The sequence below is a fragment of the Megascapheus bottae genome, chromosome 20 (assembly GCF_031878675.1).
Source record: "Megascapheus bottae isolate mThoBot1 chromosome 20, mThoBot2.hap1, whole genome shotgun sequence".
Lineage (NCBI taxonomy): Eukaryota > Metazoa > Chordata > Mammalia > Rodentia > Geomyidae > Megascapheus > Megascapheus bottae.
In genome coordinates, this window is record NC_143528.1 from 30,277,905 (window position 1) to 30,300,696 (window position 22,792).

At 36.8% G+C, this 22,792-nt stretch overlaps 1 protein-coding gene across 1 annotated transcript in view; it reads left to right on the plus strand.

Annotated features, from left to right (window-relative positions):
• LOC150049336 (putative ATP-dependent RNA helicase DDX60) overlaps positions 1-22,792 on the plus strand; it is a 69,769-nt gene that overhangs the window by 13,684 nt on the left and 33,293 nt on the right. The window contains exons 10-21 of the mRNA XM_090354215.1: positions 94-209; positions 1,418-1,578; positions 3,688-3,940; positions 4,500-4,666; positions 5,379-5,534; positions 6,513-6,662; positions 7,038-7,157; positions 10,234-10,329; positions 11,866-11,981; positions 13,070-13,203; positions 13,573-13,682; positions 22,397-22,501. Of these exons, the coding sequence (XP_090210341.1) occupies positions 94-209; positions 1,418-1,578; positions 3,688-3,940; positions 4,500-4,666; positions 5,379-5,534; positions 6,513-6,662; positions 7,038-7,157; positions 10,234-10,329; positions 11,866-11,981; positions 13,070-13,203; positions 13,573-13,682; positions 22,397-22,501 (1,684 nt within the window). The remainder of the gene's footprint in view (positions 1-93; positions 210-1,417; positions 1,579-3,687; positions 3,941-4,499; positions 4,667-5,378; positions 5,535-6,512; positions 6,663-7,037; positions 7,158-10,233; positions 10,330-11,865; positions 11,982-13,069; positions 13,204-13,572; positions 13,683-22,396; positions 22,502-22,792) is intronic.

Consider the following 22,792-nt stretch of genomic DNA (forward strand, 5'->3'; position numbering starts at 1 on the left):
TTTCAAAGCTATTATTGTTGAGATGGAATCTATGCTGTGCTATGTTTGGAGACACGCAATTCAAAATTGACATCCATTTCTCTTATCTCATAGTGATGACCCTATCGTTACATCACTGGTTAAACAAAAAGAATTTGATGAACTTGTACATTGGCATTCTCACAGACCCCTCAGCGATGATTATGACAGGACAAAGGCCAACTTTGATGGTGAGCTGGGTGATTGTGTGGCTATAAATTTATTTATTTATGTATTTATTTTAATATTTTTTATTGTAATTAATAAACGGGTTACATGATATTTGCCAGATAGAAAGTGCATTATTTCACATACATTGATATTGATACCCTTTCACATGTCTTGGCACCCATTACCCTCCCCCCCAACCCCCCACCCGTCTTGGTTTTCCTCCCTTCCCTATCAAATTTCAAATAACCAAATACAAATAAAATCAATATATCAGATAACAAAGTGAGATACTGTAACAATATGAGATACCCAAGGGACAGCAAAGGAGATGAGAGATAACATAGTATATAAATGGCTATAAATTTAAATCTGTCTTATCCTGTGCTCTTTATTATACAGTGAAAAAATGATCACACAACCAACCACAAATTAAGTTTTTGAGTAAAATATATACATGCACAGCAGGAAGGATATTAGTGAAAATTCTCACTTGGTTTACTGTTATCTAGGTGGAGGTTTGTGAATATTTTAAGAAATCCAACATATGGCATTTGTCACATTAAATAGATGCTGTTTTAAGGAAAGACAGTTTGAACTTTATGAAATCTTTGTATTTCTTACAATTGCATATATATTGAGATGGAGCTCCTGGTTCCTTGGCTCTGGTCTGGATAAGGATTTTTTTCTATTCAGTGATGCAAGAAACATGGTATCGTTTTAATTTTTTTTAGTGTCAGGATAATGTATAGAGGGGTTACAGTTACATTTGTCAGGTAATAGATGCATTATTTCTCACACATTGATACCCCCTCTCATATTTTTGTCCCCATTTCCCTCCCCCCACCCCATCCAAACATGGTATCTTAAACAATTTTCTTCTTACTTCTACCTCTATTTCCTTCTTCTTAGCCTGATTTACAGGATACATGAAACAGGAAGTACACAAAACCTTTCTTCTTTTCTTTCTTTTTTCTTTCTTTTTATCCTGGTACCACCATGTATTTTGTTTTGGGAAGTAGACTGCGATAAAGTGTTTTATTTTAAGGAGCTATTTTGCAGACAAGACATAGCCTTATTTCAGAATCCCTATTTAGCCAAATTAATTAGATTAAATTACTGTTCTATATTAGAAAAAGAAGTGCATGTGTATGTGGCATGATGTAAAGAATTAGTAAGAACACTGCTGAGAAAAATATAGTTCTGTTACATTTTAATTTTTGTTTTTTAGAAAAATCCAGAGATCCTCGTGCCTTTAGATCTTTGCAAAAGTACCACAATTTTCTAAGATTTTATGGGAACTCGTTAGAATCAGTCTCTTCAAAGCTCATTGTAACTCAAGGTGTTAAAGCAAAGAAGGATTTTCATGAGTCTAAGAGCAAAAAGACGCATGTAAGGTGCTATAAGGTCTATTATTTTAAATTAAAAATATTTTAAAGTTGGAATTTGTTCAATCTCTTCCTATGAAAGCATGCTTCTTTTTATATAAGTAATCATACATATTATTCTATTTAGAAAATCTAACTTAATATAAAGTGTGATTAGTAGTTCTCCCCAAATAAAAACATGTACATTTACTTAGAGAAGACAATAAGGTAAATATTTGCAGTTCTCCCCAAATAAAAACATGTACATTTACTTAGAGAAGACAATAAGGTAAATACTTGCAACTTTCCTTTTTGTTCCATAGAATATCTTTCTAGCCTTTTGTCAAGACCTAAAATTGAGAATGAAATACAAGGAATAAGTAATGAGAATTTAAAAGTACTTTTGGTATAAATACTAATCACTTCATGTCGTGAATCACTGGTGAATATTTCTGAGACTAATCATGTCTAACTATGGAAAATCTTGTTACAACTAGAACTACTTTGTGACTTTAGGGCAAGGTGATATGCCACTTTCTTAAAATGGGATTTAAGATTTAGTCTATTCCTGTGAATCTCAATGTTCAAGATTAGGAAAATGCAGTTATTTTCATTAAAAAATCAGATAGAAGATTTAGTAAATACTAAATATTTATTAAATACTAAACTTAAATTTAATTAGTTTAAATATTAAGTCTAACAAAACAAATCACTAACAAAGACATCTGTCTCCAGCCTATTTTATCAAATGAAATCAGTCCAGTGACTGATGAGGTCTGTTCTGACAAGAACTGAAGCCTCTAAATGAGATAATTCTTTTTAGTCTTCTGAATATTTTTTGGCAAGATCAAAAAAGTATGCTATATCCTTGCCAGGCCTCTGGCTAATTAACAAGTAAAGATAGTACAAGTTTGAGAGAGAAGAGTTGGTTTGTTAGTTTGTGAATTTAAAAATTCTTACATTCCAGTCAAGGTAACATCTAACAAATAATTGCAAATGTTTATGTGAAGCATCTCTCCTTGAACTACCTCCAAAATTCAACCAGAATTGGAGGTTACTTAAACTTTTGCTTTAATCAGTGCAAAGAAAACTTCTATGTGATTGTTTTATTATCATAGTGATGATCTTCACTTCCTTTTTATTGCCAATTTTATTGTCTGGAATAAAGCATATACTTTTTCATTTCAGAGTACCAAAAATCTCCTGACCCCTGTCTCTCTTTCTCCTTCCCTTCCTTCCTCCCTCCCTCCCTCCCTCCTTCCCCACCTCTCTTCTGCAAGATGTTCTAAAATAGAAAAGTGGCCAAAGTCTGAAAGGATTCTCTCATATGTCTCCTCACTTTTCATGATCAGAAATAAAGCAAATTATCTAAAAGGAACTGAACACACCTAGCAGTTTCTATTTTCCTACCAATGGCTTAATGAATCTACATTTTCAACAATAATGAGCATTATATATGACCAAGGCCCAAGGCTCTGTCGTATTTTATGGACTCAATGAGAGAAGCCACTTGCAAAATTAAGGATTGGGAAAACTTAAATGTTATTGATTTATGCTATTCCTTTCATCTACTTCTTTCTTTTAATGCTTTTTCCCCTGATTTATTTCTCAAATGTTATCAACTAAGCGCTTGGTTTCTTGGCAAGACCTTCTCTCAGTGATCTCAGTTTAGAGAGGAACTATAATAACTAAAATTGCAACTATAATACATTTTGATGAATGCTTTGACAAATGTAAGGGCACCTGAGAGTCAGGATTTCATGTTAGAGATATCTATAGCAAATGGAAGGGAAGGGTAATTCTTTTCTACCATGGAGGGAGAAAAGAAGAATAACTTGGTGTTTCCTTTATTATATTTATTCTTATACTTATTCTTTCATTTACAATCCATACCAATCAGAAGACAATTACCTATAGAGCACCTTTATACCATAACTTGAATTAAGTTTTTAATTTTAATTAAAATTATTCTTAGGAAACTTAATTGTGAGAAATAGACATTTTTATGCCTATTTAAGAATGGGCTGATGGTCAAAATCATCCATCCACACTGAAACATATCACTACATTCATGTGAAATTATCTTGGAATATTTTCCACTTGCTGCAAGAATTGTTTCTTTCCTTTTGAGCAGGAGACCAAGGCTGAATTAATCGCTAGAGAGAATAAGAAAAGGTTACTTGCTAAGGAAGAACAAAAAGATGAGCAAAAATGGAATGCTTTGTCACTTTCTATCGAAGAAGAAATGAAAAAGAATTTACACTCAGGACTAAAGAAGTTGGAAGATTTTTTGAAATCGTGTAAAAGTAATTCAGTGAAAATTCAAGGGGAAATGGTTGGATTAATGGCTTGCTTGAAAACATGGAAAGAACACTGTCAAGCCAAAGGTATGTTTCTTTTGGCTTGTTTTGGGAACTGGAGGATCAAGACAAATGAATATTTGGTAATATTTTCTAAGAGTACTGATGTGGTAAATATGAACAGATTAACAGAAGGGAAGAACATCAAGAATGATTAGATTCAGGGTCTGCAGACTGAAAAAATGTATTGAGTTGTAGGGCTCTTGCAATTATACTAAATTCTTATTTATGCTAACAGAAGGGCTCAATAATGATCGCAAATTTTTAAATCACATATTGCAAATAATAAAAATGTTTGAACACAGTAGGAAGGAAATGAAAGTAACTGGCAGAAGATTTATTACTCACCTTAAACTTCTACAAACTTCAGCTTTAATGATGTTATTTCTATGATGATTTTTGGCAGTAATTCATATAGATGATATGTTTGGCTAATTACACTTTTAATTTTATTTCTCTTTATTCCAAGACCTTATTAATGCCAAGAAAGGTAGTGAGTTTAGTTAGATTGGTTTGTTGGATGATTCATAAAATTTTATTATTTTGATGGTTTAATAATGATCTTACTGTTTTTTTCTTTACCAAGGCAATATCAGAAAAGATTTAAATATAGCTGTTCAGATGATGAAAAGGATTCATTCCTTGATAGATAAATATTCAGAACTTCTGCAAGAAACAGATCGGAAGTTTATAGCTAAGTGTCTCAAGTACTTGAGTTTTGATGAGCTGGCAAGTTCTTTATACCCAAACCAGGTAATAATTTTCAAATAGCTCTATTTTAATGGAGTGATTATTAAGTATACTAAAATTGTCTTACAAAGACAGTCATCCCTTTTAGAAGTTTTTGAGAATCATATCATTTCATCACTCCAATAGCTTCATTTTGAAATAATGTACAATTAGGAATCTTATAAAATACTTATTTGTCCAAACAGATTAAGTGATAGATCTTTAACATAAAGGCTCTAATTAATCCTTCTTATTTTTTGCCAGTCCTGGGGATTGGACTCAGGGCCTGGGTGCTGTCCTTGGACACATTTTGCTCAAGGAAGCCTAGCACTCTGTCACTTTAGCAACAGCTCCACTTCTGGCTTTTTCTCTGTATGTACTAAGGTATCCAACCCAGGGCTTCAGGCATATTAGTTAAGTACTCTACTGCTAGGTTACGCTCCTGGCCCATAGGCTCTAATTAATTCTATGAAAATGCCTCTATACTATAGTATAATTTGCTTATTTAAAAAAAATTATCAGGTTGTGGACACAAATACCACAACGACTATTTGAAAATCATGATGTCTTTTAGTTCATTCCCAATGGAGAGGATCACTTAAATGGTAATGCCTTTCTGAAGTTTAAATGTAGCAAAATGTTTTCACATTGGAAGAACTTTTTAATAAGTATTTTAATTATTTAAATGATGTTGTAGTTTAAAGTCACTTTCAAAATGGTCTTTTCACACATATAGGATACAGATGCCATAAAGAAGAAGAAAAACAGTAAATACTCAGTGGGTATTGGGCCAGCTCGCTTTCAACTACAATATATGGGTTGTGATTTAGTGCGAGATGAAAGAAAAGATCCTGATCCTCGGGTGCAGGATTTCATCCCAGACACCTGGCAGGTAATGGTGTCAGTGCAAACAGAGCTGGTGTTTTTTGATTACATATGAACTCTCGGGTTTCTTATTAATTGGTTCTAGTTATTCTGTCTGGCCTGGAGCTCTTACTATTGCATTATGTCAGCTAACATATTTAATTATTCAAAAGACCAAATGGAGGTTATTTTTTTCTCCTATAATGGAAAGTAAAAATTAGTAGGTAGATTATTTCTCTGGAGGAATCTGATGCGTTTGCACATACAGATTGTATAGGTTAAGGATGTCTGTGCCATACAAGTTATAGCACATGAGCTGAGATTGCCCACGTCACAGGAATTCCCATGTGTAAACGTGGAACTGTGCCCAGAGAAATCTCTGGAGTTGAATGTTACGGACAGTTGTTCAGATAGTTACACACTGTACCCAGCCACCTGTGTAAAAATCTTTAAAATAAATAGCTGTGAATGGTTGCCTGTCCTGGGAAACTGAATGCTTATTATACAAACCAAAACATTTTCTTAGGTATAGAATCTTGATTTTGACAAAATAAAACAGACATCTTAGGGATTTCTCTGAAGCCATTTGTGCCCTGCCACAAAACACACATTGGCTATACCTTAGAAATCTGTCTGTCTGTCTGTCTGTCTCTCTCTCTTGATATACTTCATGTTTTCCTTTATATTTTTTTCCAGTCCTGAGGATTGAACTCAAAGCCTGGGCCACTGTCCTTGAGCTTTCTCAAAGCTAACACTGTACCACTTGAGAGCCACAACTCCAGTCCCAGGCTTTGTCTGTGTAGGTAGTACCCAGGAATCGAACCCAGGGCTAGGCAAGTGTTCTACCACTAGACCACATTCCCAGCCCTCCTTTAGATATGTTTGTGTTTGGAGCTCCCAGTCATTCTATTTGAGACTTAGACAATCCTACTGGAAATGCATTTCAGTATTTGTTGGGTAGCACATTGCTTGTACTGTTGACACAATGATTCTCTAATCGCTGCAGCGAGAGCTACTCGACATCGTGGATAATTATGAGTCAGCGGTGATTGTTGCCCCAACATCCTCAGGCAAAACCTATGCTTCCTATTACTGCATGGAGAGAGTGCTGAAAGAGAGCAACGAAGGAGTGGTTGTGTATGTTGCACCCACAAAGGTAGTGTTCACATGTACTCTGGCTATTCTTCTGCTGCCTTTCCTGCTATTGTGGGTTCAGAGTTTGTCTCCCAGTCTTGCTTACCAAAGTATGATGTGATTCATGGTTGTAGTTGCTGTTGTTTTTCTCATTGTGTGAAAAATGCTACTTTTGTTTTATACTTCAGGATGGAGTTTATCAGCGAGTTTTAGATTTATCCAGTGTCTCAAAGAGAGCACTTTAGGGTTCAGTATTTAGAAAGATGGGTTGAGAGGAGAGGTGAGTCAGCATTCAGCCTGCACAGGAGGATGTGCTTTCACACCGTTCCTGTTGTCTGAGACCTCTCCTAGACATAGTTCATGGTAGCACTAATGTATTTGTTTCCTCATCAACTAGGCTCTTGTGAACCAAGTGGTAGCCACTGTCCAACACCGTTATACCAAAAGCCTGCCGAGTGGTGTGGCCCTCTGTGGTGTTTTTACCAGAGAATATCGCCATGATGCCCTGAACTGTCAGGTAAGATATGGGAATTAATAAGCTTGATATAAAAGTATCTAACAGCACTTGTTTATCTGTTTGACTAGAATCCAACATCTTTATAAAGCCTGATGAATATAATTCCTTGTATTTATAAAAAACAAATGTCTTTAGAGAAATTATACTTTTGTGAAATTTAAAAGAAGTCTTTTCTTTCTTTTTTTAATAATTTTTTATTGTGATTAATATAAGGTATACATTATATTCACCAGACAGAAGGTGCATAACTTCACAAACATGGATATCCTTTCTCATGACATGGTCCCCATTTCCCTCCCACCCTCCTCCTGCTTATCTTGATTTCCCCCCTTCCCTATCCAGTTTCAAATAACCAATTAAGCACATATAAAATATATCAGATAACAAGGTGAAAAAATTGTAAAAATATGGGATAACCAAGGGATGGTAAAAGAGATGAGCGAAAACATAGTACATTAAGGACCACAGCCACTCATTATATGGCTTTTGTTTCCTTATCATAGAGGTCCTTACCTTTAGTGTCATACAATTTGGCCTAATGTCTCTAGATTTGGTTCTATTGTAAATCTCTGTTAGGAGAGCCCAAGGTTTCTACTGATTAGGACAAATGAGGGAGACTATTAGGCCTATGTTCCTCTGAGTCTGGTTTACTTCATTTGCTATGATTTTTTCTAAGTCTTTCCATTTTCTTACAAATGGGGCAATGTCATTCTTTCTGACAGCAGCATAGAATTCCATTGTGGATAAATACCACATCTTGTTGATCCACTCATCAACATCTGGGTTGGTTCCATATCTTTGCTATGGTAAATAGTGCTGCAATGAACATCATTGTGCTAGTGGATTTAGTATGCCCTTGTTTCTGGATGATTCCAAGTAGTGGAATTGCTGGGTCATAGGGGAGCTCTATGTTTAGCCTTTTGAGGAACTGCCATACTGCTTTCCATAGTGGTTGAACGAGTTTGCACTCCCACCAACAGTGTAGTAGTGATCCCTCCTGGCCACATCCCCTCCAGCATCTGTTGTTATTAGTTTTCTTGATCCTGGCCATTCTAACTGGAGTGAGGTGGAATCTTAGAGTTGTTTTGATTTGCATTTCTTTGTGACCAGAGATCTCGAGCATTTCTTCATGTGTCTACAGGCCATTTTTGTTTCTTCTTCAGAGAAGACTCTCTTTAAGTCTTTGGCCCATCTTTTAATGGGATGGTTTTTTCTTTGGAGATTAGTTTTGGAGTGATTCAAGTTTTTGAGCTGTTGATATATTTTAGATATGAGGCCTTTGTCCGTTGTTTGGTTGGTGAAGATCTTCTCCCACTCTGTAGGCTTCCTAATTAATTTACTAGCTATGTCCTTTGCCATACAGAAGCTCTGCAGTTTAGCGCAGTCCCACTTATCCAGCCTTTCTCTGATTTGTTGTGATTCTTGGTCCTTATTGAGAAAGTTTCGACCTGTGCCAAGGAGGCCTAGTGTGCCTCCTATTCCTGCTTGTAAAGTTTTCAGTGTGTCAGCTTTTACCTCCAGGTCTTTGATCCATTTAGAGTTAATTCTAGTGCAGGGTGATAAAGAAGCATCCAACTTTAGTTTTCTGCAGGTGCTTAACCAGTTCTGCCAGCACAACTTGTTGAAGAGGCTGTCTTTCTTCCATTTTTTTTTGGCTCCCTTGTCAAAGATTAGGTGGCCATAGGTCTGTGGTTTAATATCTGGGTCCTCACCCAGCTAAGCTCTCATTCATAACTGAGGGAACAATAAAAACATTCCATTCCAGGGAAAAGCTGCAGCATTATGTAGCAACCAAACCAACATTACAGAAAATTCTCAGATGTTCTACACATTGAATACCAACACAAAGGTAATACAGAGAAAGAAATGGCAGCTAAAAATCATACCAACTAAGTACCACAAGAACTGTCAAGACCCAGGCCCTAATGAAAGCTTTTAAAAATGGCAGGAACTAATAAATACTTCTCAATCCTAAGTCTCAATATCAATGGACTTAACTCTCCAATTAAGCGGTATAGACTGTCTAGTTGGATCAAAAAGCAAGATCCATCATTCTGCTGTCTTCAAGAGACACATCTTGCTCAAGAAAACAAACATTTTTTGAAAGTGAGAGGTTGGAATAAACTCTATCAAGCTAATGGCCCCCATAAACAGGCTGGAGTTGCCATCCTCATATCAGATATAACAGACTTCAAACTAAAACTAGTGAGAAAAGACAAAGAAGGTTACTACATACCAACAAAGGGATCTCTCCTCCCGGAGCACATAACCATCCTAAATATCTACACACCTAATCCCAGAGCACCGAACTTCGTCAAGCAAACCTTACTTTCACTGAAACCATACACAGATCGAAACACAGTGATTGTTGGTGACTTTAACACACCACTCTCACCTATGGACAGATCAACAAGGCAAAAACTCAACAGAGAAACCTTAGAACTGAACAACTATATAGACCAACTAGATCTAACAGACATCTGCAGAATATTCCACCCAGCAACAACACAATATACGTTTTTTTCAGCAGCACATGGGACATTTTCCAAAATAGACCACATTTTAGGGCATAAAACAAACCTGGACAGATTCAGAAGCACTGAAATTATTCCCTGCACTCTCTCAGACCACAAGGGCATCAAATTTTCTTTCTTTTTAAAAGAACCCTTCCTTCTCTTCCTTCCTTCCTTCCTTCCTTCCTTCCTTCCTTCCTTCCTTCCTTCCTTCCTTTCTTCCTTGCTTCCTTCCTTCTTTCCTTCCTTCCTTCCTTCCTTCCTTCCTGGGACTGAACTGAGGGCCTCCTGCTTGCTACACAGAGGCTTTATTCTTTCAACCACTTCAAACAAGAACTTAAACTTTGAATTTGATATTTTACCATATTTGACTCAGAATATTGAAGTATTGTGTGCTTCATATGAATGCGTAACAATGTTAATGAAACCAATTCTTAGAAGTATTGTTATATCTTACTTTCAACAGATACATTCAGGACTCCTATGCCTAATGTATAGATTTTGACTTTAACTACATGGTAAGTGCTCGAAATTGTTAGCTCATTCCATGTTCTTATTTTTAGGTACTTGTTACAGTGCCTGCCTGCTTTGAAATTCTACTGCTCGCTCCTCACCGCCAACAGTGGGTGAAGAGGATCAGATATGTTATATTTGATGAGGTGGGTTTCATATGACTGGAAATCTTCACCAATAGCTAGCATTAGGGGGCTGAGATTTAATCTCAGGTTTTTTGGCTTGAGAGCCACCTCCCTTATGTCTTTGATGCTTCAGGACATCTGATGCCTTGATGGGAGTTCAGAGGCACTTTCTCCAAATAGTAGATTCAATGGAAGGATTCTGCCTTTAAATGGAGTCCTATAGGGTACACTCCTGTATCCTATGGAAAGACAATGTGAAAAGAAAGGAAGACAAAAGACCAGTTCACATTTGGAAATCTTGCCTGAATTCAGTTTATGTCTTTGGTCTGAAGGCAGCACATATCTATTCAGCAAATATTTGAAGAATGCCCTTCAGTGCTAAGTGTTGTTTCAGTGTTAGAAATATTCAGGTATGAACTCACCTGAGAAAGAATTTAAACAATAAGCACACAGGTGACCTTTGTAATACTGTGGAAAGAGTGTATAGAGTAGCTCAGGAGGGCAGTTCTGGAATGAGGATCAGAAATGTCTTTTTGAAGGAATGCTTTTACATTTCACTGCATAGGTTGAGGAGAGGGTAGACTCTTTATTGCAGTGCTTATTTATTGGTAAAGAGTATTCTAAGGAGAAGGAATAATTAGCATGAAAACTCTTAACCAGGGACAGTATGCTTAAGGTGTATACAAAAGGTTCATGTGTATGGATGGGAAGGATGAGGGAGACAGCAAATGATTCCATGATGCATTTTATTAGAAGGATTGTATTTGTACCCTGAACAATGAAAGGGAATTCAATTAGGGACAACAGCAGGTGGAGCTTATCCTTATTTGTCTGATTTTCTTTTGGTCAGTCCTAGGGCTTGAACTCTGGGCTTGGGTCCAGTTCTTGAGTTTTTCTTCTCAATGTGAGTGCGCCACCACTTAAGCCACAGTGCCATTTCTGGCTTTTGGGATGGTAGTTTTTTTTGGAGATCATAGTCTCATGAACTTTCCTGCCTGTGCTAGCTTTGAAACATCAGCCTCACATCTCCCTCTCCTGAGTAGCAGGGATTACTGCTGTGAGCCCCTCATGGCAGGCTCAAGTTTATCTTTGGAAGAACATTTTAAAGGTTGACAGTGGACAGTTGAAACATCCTTGAACTGTGACGGTGACTCAGTAAACATGGAATCAAATGCACAGTGCTGACATGAAGCTTTGAAAGTAAAAGAAAGAGGACTTGTTGGTGAATTGAAGGGGGAACTGAGGAAAATTCATGCCAAGATATTCTATAGACTGCATCTTCTCAATGCCTATTTAAATCTAGGCCAGGGAACTGGGAGGTAATGGGTATGATGATTTATATTTAAAATAAAAAATGTGGAAGAGCACTATCCTTTAGCTGAAGAACTCAGGAACAGTCCCCAGACCCAGAGTTCAAACCCCATAACTGACAACAACAAGCAAGCAAACAAAAAAACCCTGTGCATGTTATCACACTGTGGGATGGTTTCAAGTGTTATTTTCAGTTGGTATTTTAAAATCTAGCTTTAAATTGATTTTTGTTTCTTTTGGTACTAGGTTCATTGCCTTGGTGGGGAGATTGGAGCAGAAATCTGGGAGCATCTTCTCGTCATGATACGATGTCCCTTTTTGGCTCTTTCAGCTACTATAAGTAACCCAGAACACCTCGTCAAGTAGGAATTGAGTTCCATGTTGGACACACTATTTGCCTATCTTGAATATATATAGTTTGTATATACTTTTTATATTGTGTTGACACATTTCATAACTTTCTGGTTAATTCATAACTTCTCTGTGTATCTTCAAGGCACTTTCTCTCTAGCACTTTCTGATAGGGGCTGACCACTTTCGATAAAGAAATGTCAAGATCTGCCTGAGCCATATGTACAACTAAATAGGAAATTTTCCCTCAGATCTATGAGACATCATAGACATCTGTTATTTTGAGTGCGCTTTACCAAGAGACCAAAAAGTAAAGTGATAGAATGGTTCACTCAGCCCATACAACTTAAGTGATTGTCTCAATTTGTAGAGAACTTTAGACATCTTTTGCCGGGAGTTTGGCCTAGTGGTTAAAGTGCTTGCCTAGCATGCACGAAGACCCAGGTTCAATTCCTCGGTACCACATATATAGGAAAAAAGCCAGAAGTGGTGCTGAGGCTCAAGTGGTAGAGCTCTAGCCTTGAGAAAGTCCAAGGACAGTGCTCAGGCCCTGAGCTCAAGCCCAGGACTGGCAAAAAAAAAAAGTTTAGACATCTTTTCTTTTTTCACTCCTCTCTTCCATCCCTTCATCTCCCTTCACCTCCCCTCCTTCCTTTCTTTTTCTTTTGTCCTTGGACTTGACTTTTCCCGCCTAACAGCATCTATAGCAACTGACCTTTTAGTACTCCCTACATATCACTCATTATTCTAAGTGCTTTGCTTATATTAGTTTCTTTAAGCTCATGCAAGCTTTATGATTTTCTACAATAGCCATTATTAGTATGACCAAATAATGCTTTTACTTCTGTTACTTTTACTCTTATTAGTAGTTTTATTTTAAATGGGGGGAACAAAACACAGAAAGATGAAGTGACTTAACCATAAGCCACGGCTAACAGGAAGCTAGGGTTTAATTGTAGATGGTTTGACTTGAGAGTTGATTCCCCTTGTGTATGAGTTTGAAGTTACATGTCATTTTCTTCCCTTAACCAATTTGATTTTTCATGTAAATGTTTTTTTCCATTTTCTGTTTCAATAATCTATGACTTTGTTTTTTAAGTTGGTTACAATCAGTAAAACACTACTGGAAAAAAGTGGATGGTGCGATGAAATCAAGTAGTGCTTCCAAAATGAAGGCTGGCAGTCACATCCAAAATGACTTGCAAGTAAAACAATCACATAAAGTTAGACTTGGTATGTGTTGAATACTCATCTACATTAATTATTATATTAATAATTATTATTATTTTTGTCGGTTGTGGGACTTGAACTCTGGGCTTGAGCATTGTTCCTAAGCTCTTCAGCTCAAGGCTACTGCCCTACCCCTGGAGCCATAGCATCACTTCTGGTTTTCTGGTGGTTAAATGGAGATAAGGGTCTCAAGGACTTTAGTTCCTGGGCTGGTTTTGAACCATGATCCACAAATCTCAGCAGCCTGAGTAGCTAGGATTACAGGTGTTAGCCACTGTGGCCGGCTATTAATTATTTTTATTTTCTATTGTTAATTTTTTCCAGTCCTTACCTTTCTATTAATTAGAAAAATCCTGCTGTTCATTTTTTCAGTGCTTTATGGAGAGAGATATAATGATTTAGAGAAGTATATCTGCTCAGTAAAAAATGATGATATTTGTTTTGATCATTACCATCCATGTGCTGCACTAACAACAGATCATGTAAGTAATGCCTCTGACTACATTTATTGGAATGGCTATTATGTGTATCTATTGCCACTGAGAAGCTGCCGTACTGATAATTATTAGAATTACTGGGTAGGCACTATAATAGACAGATCAACTTTGATTTTAAAATGGACAAGAATGTTACAGTTTCATTGGTTTCTCAATGATATCTGCATCCATAAAACTTCCAACCTCCTCACTCAAATTTTCTATGAATTATATTTATCATTTTTTATTCTACCACTTGCTTTTTCCAACATCCACCTGTCTGTTTACCTTTGGAACCAACTCTTCTTTCACGCCAGCTGTGGCTCAACATGGTCCGGTTCTCATACATATAGGAGAGACAGCTATGAATTCAGTTAAACAGGGACCAGATATTTGTCACAGTGAAAGAAGGTGGAGGCCTTGAAAATATTTCAATTGGCCATTGAGATGTGAGTGCAGAAGGATTTTTATTAATTTTCATCTCTCATTGGATTTCCGCTCATTCCACTTCTATTCATTTCCACTTCTATTGCCTAAGTAACAGATAATGGTTTGCATTCCTTTTACAATATGAAAAATTAAACAGATGGTATATTTTTTAATTAAAAGATTTTATTAACACTGATTTTTACATCATGTTTCCAATGTCACAAACAAGTATTTAAGAAGGGAATCTCTATATGTAATACTGGCACATAAATTTTAAAATATAATTAAAATTAGCTGAGACTTTGTATGTCATAGATACATATTGATCTATATAACATTATTTTTATGGAGTATTTATCACTTCATGGATTTTTATGTCTATGTAGTTATGTTTATATCTCCAAGACCAAGTCAATAACCTTGAGTACCTAAATATTGAGTCATTGCTCTTGTACTGTTTGGATCTAATATCCACATATCAAGGAGACCAGGAGCGTTTTGTTCCTTTGGTCTTGACTTATCTCACTCAACATGATTCTCTCTACTTTCATCCACTTCCCAGCAAATGCCATTATTTTTTCTTATCTGGTGGCCATGTAGAATTCCATTGTATATATGTACCATGTTTTTTGCATCCATTCATCTGAAGTGGGGCATCTGGGTTGTTTCCATCCCATGGCTATTGTGAATAGTGCAGAGATGAACATGGCTGAGCAGGTGTCCTTACCATATACTGGATTGAGATGCTCAGGGTAGATGCCCAGGAGTGGTATGGCAGGGTTTGTAGGGAAGGTGTAATTTTAGTTTTTTTGAGAAACCTCCAAACTGCCATCCACACTGGTTGTATTAGTTTACATTCCCACCAGCAGTGCAGTAGGGTTCCTCTTTCTCCACATTCCTGCCAGCAGTTTGATGGGGATTGCATTGAAATTGTATATCAGTTTTGGTATTCTGACCCTTTTCGCCATGTTGGTTCTCCCTATCCATGAGCATGGAATGTCTTTCCATTTCCTGGTATCCTCTTTGATTTCTTTCTTTAGGCTTTATGGTTTTCATTATATAATTCCTTTACATCCTTGATTAGGTTAATTCCTAAATATTTTATTCTTTTGGGGGCTATTGCAAATGGGATCATGGTCTTGATTTCTCCTTCTGTTTGTGTATTGTTGGTGTACAGCAGGGCTACTGACTTTTGAAGGTTGATTTTGTATTCCACTTTGCTCAAGTGGTTTATTAGTTCTAGGAATTTGAGAGTGGAATTTCTTGGGTTGTTCAGGTATAGGATCATGTCATCTGCGAATAGGGATAGTTTAATTTCCTCCTTCTCTATGTGGATACCTTTGATGTTCTTCCCTTGTCTTATTGCTCTGGATCAGGGTTCCAACACATACTGAAGAGAAGTGGAGAGAGTAGGCATTCCTGTCTTGTTCCTGATAATAAGGTAAATGGTTCTATTCTTTCTCCATTTAGTATAATACTGGCTGTAGGTATGTCATTTATGGCTTTAATTATTTTAAGGACTGCTCCTCTTATTCCTATTTTTTCTACTGATTTCAACATGAATGGATGTTGTATTTTGTCAGCCTTCTCAGCATCCAGAGAAATTATATAATTCTTAATCTTATCTCTGTTGATATGATGTATTACATTAATTGATTTGCAAATGTAAAACCAGCCTTGCATCTGTGAGATGAAGCCTACTTGATCATAATGTATACTGGTTTTTAGTTTACTTGATGAATTGTAATGAAAAATTTACATTTATCTTACTTTTTGTTAGTGATTCGGTAAATAAAAAAACAGCATTTCTTACATCTTTAGAAAATCCTACTTAAAACAATACTATATATGATATTTTGAACTTAAAGTATTGCCCACAGAGGGCCCTTATTTTTCTTCTATTTTGCTTTTTCTAAAGACTAAGATTACATTTTAATACAGAATACTACATTAAAACACTACTTACCAATCTTATGATATCCATTTTGGTTTCTAAACATATTTCAGAGAAGTTCCTTCCATCTCAAATGGAAATTAATATCTAAAATTTGCCATGCATGTAGTTTACTTGTGGAAGTCTGGCCCTATGACTCTTAAAAGTTAGTATTTATTTTAATTTCTCTTTGTTCCATTCATTTTATTCTAACATTCCCTACTAGAGAAATGTAGAAAAAATTGAAAGTGTGTTTCAAATAGCTTTCTTTTTTTCTTTTTGTTGGTTGTGGGGCTTGAATGCTGGGCCTGGGTGCTGACCCTGAGTTCTTCAGCTCAAGACTACCACCCTACCTCTGGAGCCACAGTGCCACTTCTGGTTTCCTAGTGGGTAATTTGGAGATGAGTCTCATCTTCCAAGACCCTCAGATCTCAGACCCCAGCGTAGCTAAGATTACAGGTGTGAGCCACCATGCCCGCCTTCTAATGGCTTTCTTTAGGTAGGGTGTAAAGCAAGACTCCAGCAGTTTGACAATCAGAGTCTTCCCTTCACTGTCCTTCCAGCCATGTAGTGTGTGTCTTAACTGACTGGCAACCCTTGAGGTGTGCCTCTTTCCTCAGATATCTCCTCCTAATTGCCAGACCTTCAGATCTTATTCACCCATTTTAACACTTCTAATGTTGAACCTTTTCAGAATCCTTTGATTTCCTCAACTTCATGTATTCTCTCAGTATCACCTTGTATACATTTCATAATTGATACAGCCTGCCTTTTAAGCTGCTCACACCCATGTAATCTTTAACTTTCTAGAACTCCTTGAAGATAAACTATTTCCCTTTAAATTCTTAACAAGCCTCTCTGAATAGAAAGCACTTAATAAAGACATGGTGAATAAAGATAGACAACTGATTCCGGGCAATTGCTTTCTGGTTTTGAAACATTTACGTAGTTTATCTGTTTTAGTGTCACTACAGTCACCTAATAGATACCCTTTTACAACTCACCTTTTATAGTGTTGAACCTCTGAGTAAATGATGGGGATCTCTTAGACACATGAATAAAAAAAATGAGTCATTTTATGGGCTTTGACTAATGTTCTGATGGCTATTTAAAGCATCAAAATGTAGCCTGATAGATTTTTATGTCTATGTAGTTATGTTTATAACTCCAAGACCATATCTATAACCTTGGATACCCAAATATCAAGTCATCACTCTTGTACTGTTTGGATCTAATATCCACATTACCAGGCGCCTTTTATTCCTTTGGTCTTGACTTGTCTCACTCAACATGATTCACTCTAGCTTCATCCACTTACCTGCGAATGCCATTATTTTATCTTGTCTTTGGCTATGTAGAATTCCAGTGTGTGTGTGTGTATGTGTGTGTATATATATATATATATGTATATATATATACATATATATCTCACATTTTTTGTATTCATTCATCTGACATTTGATGTCAATAAAATGTTAATAAAATATTTTAAAAAACATCAAAATGAGTCTGGAAGATATTTTCTAAGAGGACTTCATTTTTTATTTTTATTATTTTTATTGTAATTAATAAAAGGGTTACATGATATTTGACAGATAGAAGGTGCATTAATTCACATACATTGATACCCTTTCACATGTCTTGGTCCCCATTACCCTTCCCCCACCCCCCGTCTTGGTTTTCCTCCCTTCCCTATCCAATTTCAAATAACCAAATACAAACAAATCCAATATATCAGATAACAAAGTGAGATACTATACCAATATGAGATACCCAAGGGACAGCAAAAGAGATGAGAGATAACATAGTACATTAAGGACAACAATCATTCGTTATATGGCTTTTGTTTCAATATCCTGGAGGTCCTTTCAATTAGCTTCATACTATATGGCCTTATGTATCAAGGTTTTGCTCTATTGCAAATCTCTGCAAGTAGAGCCCAAGGTTTCTACTGAGTATGACAAATGAGGGAAACCATTGAGCCTAAGTTCCTTTGAGTCTGGCTTACTTCACTTAATATGATTTTTTCTAAGTCTTTCTGTTTCCTTACAAATGGGGCGATGTCGTTTTTTCTGACAGCAGCATAGAATTCCATTGTGTACAAATACCACAACTTGTTCATCCACTCATCAACTGAGGGACATCTAGGTTGGTTCCATATTTTTGCTATGGTGAATAATGCTGCAATGAACATTGTTGTGGTAGTGGATTTAGTATGCCCTAGTTTCTGGATGGTTGGGAATTGCTGGGTCATAGGGGAGCTCTATGTTTAGCCTTTTGAGGCACCGCCACACTGCTTTCCATAGTGGTTGAACGAGTTTGCACTCCCACCAACAGTGTAGTAGTGATCCCTCCTGGCCACATCCCCTCCAGCATCTGTTGTTATTCGTTTTCCTGATCCTAGCCATTCTAACTGGAGTGAGGTGGAATCTTAGAGTTCTTTTGATTTGCATTTCTTTTATGACCAGAGATGTTGAGCATTTCTTCATGTGTCTATAGGCCATGTTGTTTCTTCTTCAGAGAAGACTCTCTTTAAGTCTTTGGCCCATTTTTTAATGGGATGGTTGTTACTTTGGAGATTAGTTTTGGATTGATTCAATTTTTTGAGCTGTTGATATATTTTAGATATGAGGCCTTTGTCCGTTGTTTGGTTGGTGAAGATCTTCTCCCACTCTGTAGGCTTCCTAATTAGTTTATTAGCTATGTCCTTTGCCATACAAAAGCTCTGCAGTTTAATGCAGTCCCACTTATCCAGCCTTTCTCTGATTTGTTGTGATTCTTGGTCCTTATTAAGAAAGTTTCGACCTGAGCCAAGGAGGCCTAGTGTATCTCCTATTCCTTCTTGTAAAGTTTTCAGTGTGTCAGCTTTTACCTCCAGGTCTTTTTTTTTTTATTGTAATTAGTAAAAGGGTTACTGATATTTGCCAGATAGAAGGTGTATTAATTCACATACATTGATACCCTTTCACATGTCTTGTTACCCATTTCCCTCCCCCCCGCACCCCCCACCCGTCTTGGTTTTCCCCCCTTCCCTATCAAATTTCAAATATCCAAATACAAATAAATTCAATATATCAGATAACAAAGTGAGATACTATACCAATATGAGATAACCAAGGGATAGCAAAGGAGATGAGAGACAATATAGTACATTAAGGACAGCAATCATTCATTATATGGCTTTTGTTTCAATATCCTGGAGGTCCTTTCAATTAGCTTCACATTATATGGCCTTATGTATCAAGATTTTGCTCTATTGCAGATCTCTGCTAGGAGAGCCCAAGGTGTCTACTGATTATGACGAATGAGGGAAACCATTGAGCCTAAGTTCCTTTGAGTCTGGCTTACTTCACTTAATATGATTTTTTCCTAAGTCTTTCCATTTCCTAACAAATACCTCCAGGTCTTTGATCCATTTGGATTTAATTCTAGTGCAGGGTGATAAAGAAGCATCCAACTTTAGTTTTCTGCAGGTGCTTAACCAGTTCTGCCAGCAGAACTTGTTGAAGAGGCTGTCTTTTTTCCATTCTATTTTTTTGGCTCCCTTGTCAAAGATTAGTTGGCCATAGGTCTGTGGTTTAATATCTGGGTCCTCAGTCCTATTCCATTGGTCTAAGAGGACTTTAGGGAGGTTTCTTTTTTTGTGGCAATGATAAAATTCTAAACAGTAAACAAACCGAAACACAGACATGAATAGCAAAATAGTCTTTCTTTTCTCTTTCATTTTTTCTTCCTTTCTCCTGTATCTCCTTCCTTTCTTGCTTTCTACTTTTTTTTCCCAGTCCTGGGGCTTTTGAACTCAGGGCCTGAACACTGTATTTTGGCTTTTTCAAGGGTAGAGTTCTACTATCACTTTAGCCACAGTACCATTTCTGGCTTTATCTGTATATGTGGTACAATTGAACCCAGGTCTTCATGCATGCTAGGACTAGGCCAAATGTCCAGGCCTCTACTATTTTTTTTTGGTTGGTCCTGGGTCTTGAATTTAGGGCCTGGGCACTGTCCTTGGGCTTTCTCAAGGCTTGTACTCTACCACTTGAGTCACAGTACCACTTCTGGCTTTTTCTGTGCACCTGGTATTGAGGAATTGAACCAAGGGCTTTGTGTATGCTAGGCAAGCATTCTATCACTAAGCAACACTCCCTGCCCTCTTTTCTACTTTTCCCCCTCCATTTCCTTCCTATCTGACATGAAGAGATTATTTGAAATTTTCTGAATTACCTGGAATTAAAAAAATACAGTAAGTTAAGATGATTTAGTTTTGCGTAAAATAGCTCAAGAAAGGTTTTCTGTTGTTGTTTCTTTTTTTTAAAGTGTATATTGATTGAATAAAGCTCTGGGCCTTATTATGACATTTCCATATATGACCATAATATCCTTTCATCATATTTGCCTACTTGAGCCCTCTTTCTAATCCCTCCTCTCCTGATGATTTATTTATATTTTTACAAAGTTTTTAATTTCCATTTTTGTTGGTACGAAGATCTGAATTCAGGGCATTATGCTTGCTTGGCTGGTGCCCTAACACTTGAAACATATCAACCTACTTTTTTGCTAGTTATTTAAGAGATGGAGTGTAGGGAATTTACTTAGTTTGGGCTAGCACAATCCTTTCATCTCAGCCTCCATAGTGATTAGGATTACAGATGTGAATCTCTAATGCCCCTCATGTTTTTTGATGGTTCTGGGTCTTGACTTCAGGACCTGGGTGCTGTCGCTGAGACTTTTTGTGCTCAATGCTAGCGCTCTACAGCCTGAGCAACATGGCCACTTTTGGCCTTTTGAGTAGTCTACTAGAGATAAGTGTCTCAGGGGCCTTCCTGCCTGGGCAGGGTTCAAACTGTGATCCTTAGATCTCAGCCTCCTTAATAGCTAGGATTACAGGTGTGAGCCACTGCCTCTTGGCTAGTGCCCATCTTTTAAAGGATTTTTGTTATTAGCTGGTCATATATACCTACAATGAATTTAGATCATATTATTCCTGAATGCTGATCTTTTTCCACCTTCCCATTTTGCACCCTCTCTGGCCTCCCTTTTATGTTTCTTTTGCCTTTTATTAAAATTTCAATTCCGTATATGAGAGAGTCTGTTGTTTTTCTAAGTCTGCCTTTCTCCTCACTTTGCATGTTATTTGGCAGTTCCGGGTCAAGTTATATTTAAGACACAGGGAGCGTTGTGGTTCAGGGTACTTACTAAAATTATCATTTTGGTCCGAGTGCTTCTTTTCTCAGTAGTTATTCATAGAATAACTGGAAAGCAATGGAAGTGCCCAGTGTGCTCTGACCCCAAATGACTTCAGCAAAAGATGTGCTGCAGTATGCCTTAAGACTTCTAGCTCTTGGTGTCAGGGATGTAGGAAAATAAATGCAAAAAAGGCCATTCTGAATCTGTTCTGACATTTGTGTATATAGGTTTGTTTCTATATAAACATTAGAGATTAAGCTTCACTAAAGAATTTGGAGGTAATTAAACATTCAATCTATAGCTAATACCTGTTAACATTTCCGAATCACTGGGCTTGGTGGTACATACTTGTGACCCCAGTCACAAGGAGCATGAGGCTAAGAGAACTGTGGTCTGAGGCTGGCTGTTGGCTTGGGAAAACAGACAAAACCAAACAAAACAGGAGACTCTACCTGAAAATTAACTGAGAGCAAAAAGTGCTCAAGGAATAGAATGTATGAGCATGACGCCTTGAAAACACAGTATCTGAGAACTAAGGCTTCACATATAATTCATTTGCAGTAGTCATGATAGAAACTAGTAGAAAAATATCACAGTAAAACTACAAAGAAAAGGATTTGGGGGGGAGGTATCCCTTCAAAAGTATGGCAGATACAGCTAGAAGATTGAAAACACTGGCTATTAAGCTGGTAACCCATGCCAATGGAAGAAATTCCTTGGTGTCCTGAAGGTAGACCAAGAGGCTTTGACTTGAAATTCATTTGTTTCCTATTTTTTGGAATTTAAACAAAGATTTACTATTTTTTAACCTGGTTTGATACATCATTAAACCGATTTCAGTTTCAATAGCAGAATAGAGTTGTAACTTGCAGTTTAAACAGAGTCCACAAACCTTTTGGCTTCCCAGGGCTCTGACTTGAATAATGAAGACAGTCCATAGAAAAATCAGACTAATGATTAGTAAATAAATGAAAGCTTTTTTGCCGATTAACTTTTGGCGTCTTCTCTAGTGATTCAGGTATTTTGTTAGCATCTAGTACCTGCCATTTTTTAAACATTTTGCCTTGTTGCCTTGAAGTATCTTTGGGTTCCTGATGGTGATTGTAAAGATACCATTAAAGATAAAATTAAAAAGAAGAGAGGGCTAACATGTTTAATTTTGCTTTAAATGCAGATTGAAAAATATGGATTCCCTTCTGATCTTGCCCTATCGCCTCGAGAAAGCCTTCAGCTTTATGATACTATGTGTCTAGCCTGGAAGCAATGGCCCCAGGCCCAGGTAAACAATATTCATGGAATTAACAGGGATCAAAATAATATTGTATAGAAAAAGAAACTTGGGGGAGAAGGGGGTTACAAGGGAAAAGACTGGGAGATCTAATTTATGTAGCTTTAACTCCTCTGTATATCACATTTGAAAATAGAAGAGAAATGCTCACTTTTTGTTATCACTTGCATCCCTTCTTTTGAAGTCATTTCTTTATGATCTTTTCCCATACATTCTTTTCTTATGGATATTTTATTTTTCAATTAAATTTAATTTCATGTTTTTGTCTTTTGTCATCCGTGG